The 9329-nt window shown below is 42.2% G+C and overlaps 1 protein-coding gene across 1 annotated transcript in view; it reads right to left on the bottom strand.

Moving 5' to 3' along the window:
• The window catches only part of asxl2 (ASXL transcriptional regulator 2), an 82971-nt gene continuing 73642 nt past the window's right edge, over positions 1-9329 (bottom strand). Inside the window, exon 12 of the mRNA XM_066706786.1 lies at positions 1-8200. Coding sequence (XP_066562883.1) covers positions 5831-8200 — 2370 coding nt within the window. The 3' untranslated portion in view covers positions 1-5830. The remainder of the gene's footprint in view (positions 8201-9329) is intronic.

Below are 9329 nucleotides of genomic sequence, written 5' to 3'. Positions count from 1 at the left end.
AACAGTTGAAACATCTTTGTTTATTTATAATTATTTTTAAAACTTTCTTGATAAAATACAATTTTTTTACAGGTGCTGATTACTATTTTACATTCTTTTTTTCGTTTTGTTTTAAACAAGTAGTTTTTCAAGAAATAAAAAACTGTAATAAGACACGAACAGAAATAAAGAATTTTCTCACTGGAGCTGGGGAAAAATTGACTACATGGACTAAAAAGGACAAAGCTCACACACAAACACACCATCACCCTTGAACAGTTATACACTGTTATCTGTAGTATAACTAAATTGTTAAAAAATAACACACCTCCCATTTCCTCATTTCTTCAGGAGTGAATACGCAATTTTCACTGAGTTCCAGTCTCATATTAAAAGGTGGACTAACAATACATGTTTTTATGAGAAATTTCAAATATTTAATGTCCCTGGTAGGACTAGAACCAGGCCAAGCTGTGAGAAACAATGTTGTGGCTCTATGGAACACCCTAACTGAGAAAAACAAGACAGATCAGAAGAGTGAATGCTGGACTATAAAGTATTAAAATAGATTGCTACATTTGTGTTTTAATATTTGACCAATGCACTTGGTGGAAACCTCATCCCAGGACAAGTCCAAAATGTGGGAAATTCTCAATTTCAAATTAAAAGCAAAGCTGAGTATCGTAAGTACATTGTCACATATTTGTTCAAACTAAAGGCAAAGTTCAATGTATCGCCCAGGCAGGAATCTAAACCATTACAGCGAAGACTTTGGCAAGACAATGAAAACAAAAACTGACAAAGTAGTATCTACTTTGAAAATCACACATTTCCAGGTAAAATATTGAGTAAATCGGGTCTGGAGAGTTTCCATTTCAAATGGTCATCATAGATACACATTTATTCGACAACAAATCTTAAGAGAAAATCTATTTTATACAATTCCTTCAAAGACATCTCAGTTTCGGAGGAGAAAGTGTACTTTTAACATCTAAAAACAGAAATAAAATGTATTCATGTACTCAGACATATGATTTCTCAAATTGGAATAACTGTACATAACTTTAAAAATGGTCAGGTCTATACCTAACAAGGTAACTGATAATATAGAGCCTATAAAACAAAACAGGAAGATGCAGTGTTTACCACAGTTGTCTGACTTCCTGCAAATTCATGTATGAAGCCATTGTCTGAAATATGCTGTTTCATATCAGTTATAAAATAGCTGACAAGAGCTCACACTCTCATGTTTTAAAATATGTAATTTCTGGTCATTTCCATAATTGTGGAAATAAACAGAAATGACTGTAGGTTGGGTCAAAGAAAGAATCATCCTGTTTTAACCATCAAGAAGGCATTTTAAATGACTCTTGACATCCACAATAGCACGCCTTGGGATTCCTCCGTTCTCTCCAGTGAGGAATCTCTAAGGAACTGTGCTTTGTGGACCAATGCCGCAGAGGACCAGCATTGTAGGAAACAAAGTGCTAGCAATGGGAGGGAGGGCACTGGAGAGAAATGTCTTTGTTTCCAACTAGTGACCACGTTAGTTCTCAGAGTAATTTAAAACTTTCAGAGTGGACTACACTCATGCCATGATTTATACTAATGTACCATCTAGTTTCACTTTTCAAACAAAACCGATGCAAATGAAACAAACAAACATGAAATATATTTATATATAGATTTATAATTTATAGACCTTTTTCATAAAAAAAAACTTTATTTAAAATATCTATTTCTGTTATAGTTCTGAAAACATATCAATGTTCATTTTTAAAAAATATACTTCTGAAGATACCCTCTGAACAGTTTTAACAGTCCCTTAAAAAAGAAAGTCATACCAAAAGAAAGATGACCATATCTTTGAGTAAATCTATCTTTCTTGAAGACGATAAACCTTCAACGTTTTCTATATAGGTTGTACACTCCAGAGTTATGCGACAAAGAAAAGTATATACGATTTCATTGTACAATATTTTAAAAAAGAAGGTATCGTGCTTTAAAGCCAGTTCAAAAGATATTAAGATACTGAAAACGCTGCGTGAGGGATACACTAGTTTAAACATATTCAGCTTTCCTATGCAATCTACAGAATGCACTATTTAAGGTTCTCATAAGCATATCTTTCCTATACCTGCCTCGTAAGCCTGAAAGCAACATGTAATGTGTTGAGTATTTTAAGCAAACCACTGGAATGCCTTAATACATAGAATCTGAAAGCATTAAAAGATTTATGACCAGGACTGGACACAGGATCCAGATTTGTTCCTATAATTACAACATACACCTTTTTTAATGCATAAGAAAAAGGTTACTGCGAAGCTGCCTATCTGTGGTCTGAACTCAAGTCAGCTGAAGCTGTAGATGGACACTAGAATCTGGGAAGGGCCTTGGAACATGAAACACCACTGTCCAGACTCGTACAGCAGGCAGTGCTTGGATTAAAGCGTCTCACATCACTGTGACACCAGCATGCCAACATGTTCTCCTTTCCCTTTTTTTTTTTTAACACATCTGGACACAAACACGACATCGGTCTGTGAACAGCTGCATCTTCAGAGCTAGGTGGAAGCTCGGCTATCTATCAACGGAAAGTTTGCAGAACATTCATATCTGCACAGAGACTCAGTTACCGCCTAGGAAATGCGCCACTGTGGGAGGCTGACATTGTGAAAGCAACCTTTAATTTGACTGCTAGTGCACGAGCTCTCGGTCTCCCGTCTGCGATATCAGAGTGTGTTCTGACTGATCCCATCCCACGAATCCAGCACTAAAACAAGATGCATGAGTAAGCAAGCATAGTACTGTGAGCAAAGTAAACGTGCTGCGATCTGTCAGATGTGACACAAAGACACCTGTAAGGATGACTATTCAAGCAGTCATGATGCATACAGACATTCATAACCACAGCACATAAATATTTATGCTGATTAGTTTGGGCCTTGACGTTAGAGATTCCTCAGACGGATGAAAACAGCATGCCTGAGCTTTTTATGCTCAGTAAATACAGAAAAGAAACAGGCTTATTCCCTAGACCGTGTTATGGAAGCGCACATGGCAAGTCTCTTAAACAGCATGTCTTATCAGCTGATTTAACAAGGGGGGTATTAGCATTCGTTTGTTTGTGGTTTCCGTTCTGAATAAGGCTGACTGTGAGAGACTCAGGATTTTGACAACATATTATTCCGGTCGCCACTAAATCACTCTTTGCAAAAGGGTGGTTATTCTTCTCCCGGGATCCAAACAGTCAACCAGGGCGTTCCTTAATTCCATTGTATGTTTTAACTTTTTTTTTTTTTACTACTATAATGGAACTGATTGCAAAAATACATTGATTAAATAGTCAGCTGCTGTAGGATTAACAAACCCAAGACTTGAATGGATTAGATGTCCAGTGACTGGGAACCCGTGCTCCACTCTGATCTCATTTTGGGTATTTGACTCCTTTGCCAATGTCTTCTACTGGAAGAGATACAAAAAACTCTTCGTTATTAAATTATAAAAGCAGGCTTGCACTGGGAAGATGCCTGATGTGAAAAATGACACAACACCCACTATTTCCAGCTCATCTACAGTAGCAGTAACAAACTGTTTGCCTTCCTCTTAAAGAGTTCTGCCGTTCCCTTGGATAGCTCAGAAAAGTAAGCCTGTCCTAACTGATCAGCATCTTTAAAGGCTGCACGTAGACTGCGAGAAGAGGTTGTGGCGCTCTTTCCATTAATCACTGCTGTGCGAACTCCTTCCGCTGAGCTTGACTACTCATTTTGTGCACGGTGCATAGCACAGAAAAGCGACGGTGACATTGTGCTTGCACCTGTCACATTAAAATGATTAATGCTACATAGTTATCTCAAAAGAAGATAACAATAAAAATGGTGTATGATTCATAAAGACATTTCAATGTAGAAGCAGATTTTATTAACGGGGGCCATATCCCAGATACTATGTTGGCTGACCTCAAGTTTTTGAACGGGATCTTCTCCAATCAGTACTTTTCCCCCTATTGTCTTTGTGACACAAGGCAGATTCACTCTCGAGCCATGGGCTGCCAATATGCATATAAAAACAAAACAAAAAAGAAAGAAAGAACCCAACCCCATACTGGCTTGGAAAAGATAATTTCCAGACATTGCTATGTAAATTGTAAAATGTTGATACATTACATATATATATATATATATATATATATAACTTTTACAATCTGTGTGTGTGTGGGTGGGGTGTGGGAATATACATGTGCCTATTGTATGCGTTACAAACAAATATCAAAGATATCTGGACTATCTCCCTGAAGACACATTCAGTTGAATATCAGTGATGCACAACTGTTAGGATGTCCCACAGACAACAGAGATGAGAAACATTCTGTCCAAGATACCCGATACGCGGCCTTGATGCAATGCAATAGACTGAACAAGAAAAGGGAAAGCCATCGAAACAGACACGCAGATACCCTGTATGCTTTTAAAACTCTATCAGCTATCTGTAAAATGAGCTCTTACATTAAAATATATTAAAATATATTACTTTTTGTTTTGTTTTTATTAATTTACTTTTTAAACTGCTCAAACATTAGAAACATGATCTATTTCCATCTGAAGACTTTGGTATAACAACAAAAGAGTACTAATGTAGAATTGATTGGACAACATAGATACTGTAACTTGAGTTATAAATTGGTTAACAGGATGCACAATCTGCATTGTCTGTCCAGAATGTGTGTATATGAGATCAATATGTTTTATTAATGGCTTTTTTACATCTCTTTAAAAAGTAAAATTATTGCAGTTGTGAAGTGGAACAATTTTTAATAAAGACTTTAATTATTAATTTGACAATTCAGAGACTTACAGGATCCTAAAATATAAACTAATGTTTGGGGAGGGGGGGAGAGAAGATAGAAAGAAAATCGACATGAGGAACATCTCTAAGAGCTGCATCAATTCATTTTTAGAAACCCTCAAGTCACATGACACTGACCATATTGAAGAAGTGTCTTTTTACTGCTTGTGTGAATGAAGCCAAAGCAAATGCTTCGTGTCTTCCTTGACACGACTTTAAAAGATCACAGTACATAATGAGAGCCACTTTGTTGGCTGAAAGAACGGAATAAGCATCTACTGGGGGAAAGATCTGAAGTTCAAATGGAGAATGTAGTTTAGCCTTTCTTCAGTTTCTTCAGAACATAATTGGTGTTCCACTACCTTACATTGATTACAACTGGCAGTACAACCAATCAGTGCACAGTCTCTCAGCACAGATGCATATATAGAGGGAACCTTTACTGCTGTCAATTGACCCTCAACAGAGACAAATATAGGGTATGCTAAAGAACCAAATCATGAGAAAACAATCGATGCAAAACCATGATCCCTTCCCTCATTTCTATTTCCTCACAGCACAGCAGCTCATCAAAAGAAGTTAAAAATCTGGATGAAAACTGGTGGAACACCTGGTTAACCCCAAATTGTCAAACAGTGTTTGACATTTATTAACATAACAAGAATGCATGCTGGGCAGAGGTTGTATGAAAGTTCAACAACAAAGGAGGGATCTGTCAATCACAGAAGTCCGATTAGTTTCTACAAAAATAGCATTTTTTTTTTTCTCATTTCAGTTTTTTAATAAAATATTGTGCAATTAACAACGTGTTCCTCTAAGTGCAAAATGTTGTCACAATTCACAAACACGAGTGACTCAAGTCTAGTACAAGGTGCTGATCGGTTTGTTTCATTGGTTTTGAAAGAAATTACATGTATGCATCCTGATCGTGAAACTCACTACTTCTTTTTGTGTTATTTTTCCTATTCATTATTAGGAAATAATTGAAGGAAATTTTAAAATAAACTCATCGCACCACTAGGCATGAGACGCAAAGTTTGGAAGGGCCGATACAGTCGTCATGACAAAATGCCCCACAACCCTTGCACATGATCATGGCTTTTAGCCGGCAGTAGCATTTGGATGGGGAGTCGTCCATGGCTGAGCCCTCAGTGAACGGCTGCCCAGGAGCGCTGTCGCCATGGTTGGCATGGTCTAATGGATGGTTAGCAGGTATGGTGGTCACAGTCACCGAAAAGGACATGACACTGCCACTAGTGCTCGACACTGGGCTGTAGCCCGGGGAGTTGCCCGACCCTGCTGAGCTGTGGTTGAGTGTATGAGACGACGACATGTTGATCATGCCACCGTAGAGCCGCCCAACCATGGGATTCTCGTACATTTTTTGCTGGTGATGAAGAGGAGCTTGCCGGCGATGAAGGCCCATGTCTGCCTGGGCTGGCGTTCGATATGGCTCTGAGTTACCTGCTGGGTTATTGCCAACCTCAGGGTGCGCGGCACGTGGCAGTGCCCCCTGGTCAGTTTCTTTGGGTGTCGCTGCAACATCGTTCCTGTCTACGGGAGGCGAGCCGTCCTCCCTGTCTGGCAACTGTCCGGAGGAAGGGGACTCTGACTTTATCTTGCGGCTGCGATTCAAGTCAGGCGACTGGCTGGGCTGTGTGTGACCTGGGCTCAGTGCAGTGTGGGAGCCATCCAGGGGTCCCTGATGCTCTTTCTTGACTCCTGTACAGTCAGACTGACTCGCTGAGGAGTCGTGAGAGCTTTTGAGTGGCTCCTCTCCTTCCTCTGGGCCACTTTCACCCTCCACGAATTCCTTCTTCAGGTTGGCCAGGGGCGCCTGCATGGCCAAGTGCGCACGTTTGCAGCTCTCGGATCCTCTCCCGTACGTTGAGATGTTGAGCAGGTAGTGCCCTGACATGGCAGGCTTGGACAGTCTTTTCCGGCCCATGAATCCCAGGGCACACCTCTGACCACTGGAGTACTCCATCTGGTAGCCAAACTGACACATCTCACGCTGCAAAGGCTGAGACCCAGAGACAAACTGCTGACTCTGCGCTCGCTGCATAAGGGTCTGTAATATCTGCTCTTGGGTGGCCTTGTTCAGCATTTCCCGCTGATGTTGGGCAAGTTCCACGCTCACTGTCCTTGCTGGGAATAGCTGACTAGGCACTAACGGCCGATGCAGATTACTTGTTTTTTCAGCAACATCTGGGCATGTGCGGAATTGACTTTCTCTGCTTGCCCCAGAATCCAGGGCCGCAGTGGCATGACATGTTCTCCCTTTCTCTCCCGGGGCCACGATGATGGGCTTGACCTCTATCTTTGTGAGAGGTTTCGGGAGGATCTGCTCAAGTGGGACTTCTTTCCCTTGAAGCAGCTGGGTGACCAGGGGGTTGTTGGCCGGAATAGACGAACTGGCCTTTGCTGCTGGCCCGGCTGTCAGAGAGCTCTCTGGTGGCTTTTGACTTAACGTAGGCGAAACACTGCTCAAAGCTGGAGGCGTGACTGAGATGATCGAATGTGGAGGTGTGGGTAGTGTGGCAGAGGCTGAAAGTGTGACAGGCTGCGTGCCTACAGGCGTGGGAGGGTTCGATGGTGTCCGGACAAGTTCAGACTCTGTCTTTCCCGCAGCGGAACAAGCTTTCAGCTCCTCAACTGCTGCTTTTCCATGTTTGTCACCCTCTGTTTTTCTCCCCTCTGTGTCTGGACCTGTTTGTTTCATCGCCTGGGCAGAAGAGGCAGGTTTTGATTGTTGTTTCCCGAGAGCTTTGTTGGAACATGAGGTCTGGGATGAGGACGTAACAGAGAGTGGAGCTGAGGGATTTGACACTAATGCTTTACAACGGTTTCCTGTGTTGGAAAATGTCACGGAAGGTGAGGCGGCCTGTGCAGAACTCGCAGACGATGAACTGGGGGCTGAAGCCTCGCCGCTGGCTCTGACCTCAGAGGTGGTGGCTTGCTGTAATTGTGCTCCAGAGTCACTGACTGGGCAGGAGGAGCTCTTGATCTGGGCCTCTGGACTGGCAGGTGGAATCCCTCCCGCAGCTCCCCTTCCTCCAGCACTCCCCAGCTCTGGTGAGGCAGTGATGGACTCGCTAGCCACTGCTGCACCGTGGCCGTCTCCCCCAGGCTTCCCACCCCCTCCCCCTGGCCCGGGGCCCGGCACAGCACCCCCCGCAGAGGACACAGCGGCCGCCGCGGCTGCGGCTGCAGCGGCTGCAGCTCGCTGGGCTCTGGCAAATTGGGCTTTGGCCTTGATGTCGGCCAAAGTACGCGCCCCAGTTCGCCCTGGACTGGGGAAGGGGGGTGCAAAGGGGGCCCTGGGAGAGACCTGACCCGCAGCGGCGGCCGCTGGTAATATCCGCGACACGGGAATCTGCGTAGGAGACACAAAAGAAAAAGCAAATTAGAGCAATTGTCAAAATTCATCGTAGCTGCAATGAGGTGCCCAGCTTGTCAATGTTATGATTCTGAATGTGTGGAGACTAATATTGTTTAAAAACAATTATCTTTCTCTTCTTGTTGTTCTTAACTTTAATACAAATTTAATTTTTTAACAATTTTAAAGCACTTTACCATATTTAGGAATAAAAAGTGGTTGTTATTGTTTTGGGATTTTATATATAGGGAGAAACACAGTGAAAGACAGATAAACTGCTGGAGTTATACAGATGCCTATATACAGAAAATCTTCCTGATATATAGCTTAGAGAGGAAGAAACAGCACGAAGAACAGGATGATTTATATTGGGACACATTCACCTTCTGAAATTGGTTCATCTGTCTATAACAATCTTATATATGTATTGCTCTTTTTACCAATCGTTATAGTTTAGTGTCCACTCTGAGCATCTGCAGATTTTCACAGTACCTCTATCCTTATCACTACAGCTTTGTGAAAGCCTATTTTTAATGTTTCCACTGACGGGAAAAGATTTGATCTGGAACTGAAACCAGCAGCAAGCTGAGCACTGATTAGAAAGCCACGGGCCCGAACAATCAGTCTTGTCTTCTACTTATGTCTCTTTCTGCTTCAAACCCTTTCGTTTGTAACCTTACCATGATACGAAATGTTGGCATTTTCTGCCGTTTCACCCTCAGGACCTTGGGAAAGGGGGTTTTGGATCACTGCTCATGTATTTGATCTCTTTCCTTGATCCCACACTAACTCACTTATTGCACACAACACTAACACCATGTTTTAGGTTCCACGTCTCACAGTGATGGTGAAAAAATATTTGGCTTCTAGTTTGTCCGAACTACTTCAGCTTCCAAAAATCTGCAAGTCTGCAACTTTCTGACTGACAAAGGACTGTACACTCCATTACACGGGTCAGTGGAGTGGAGGGAGTCGCAGCAGCAGAACGCCTTTGAAACACATCCGCCATTACATTTCCCTTTGAAATGGGGAATACAAGTGTTCATAAGCCCATGGTTTATGAGCGGCTGCCTATCCTCAGATTTACAGGTGTCTCCATGACCCAAAGAGGACATCCTGTGCATAC

This window comes from Amia ocellicauda, chromosome 1 (assembly GCF_036373705.1).
Source record: "Amia ocellicauda isolate fAmiCal2 chromosome 1, fAmiCal2.hap1, whole genome shotgun sequence".
NCBI lineage: Eukaryota > Metazoa > Chordata > Actinopteri > Amiiformes > Amiidae > Amia > Amia ocellicauda.
This window is presented reverse-complemented; position numbering and strand designations above follow the sequence as displayed.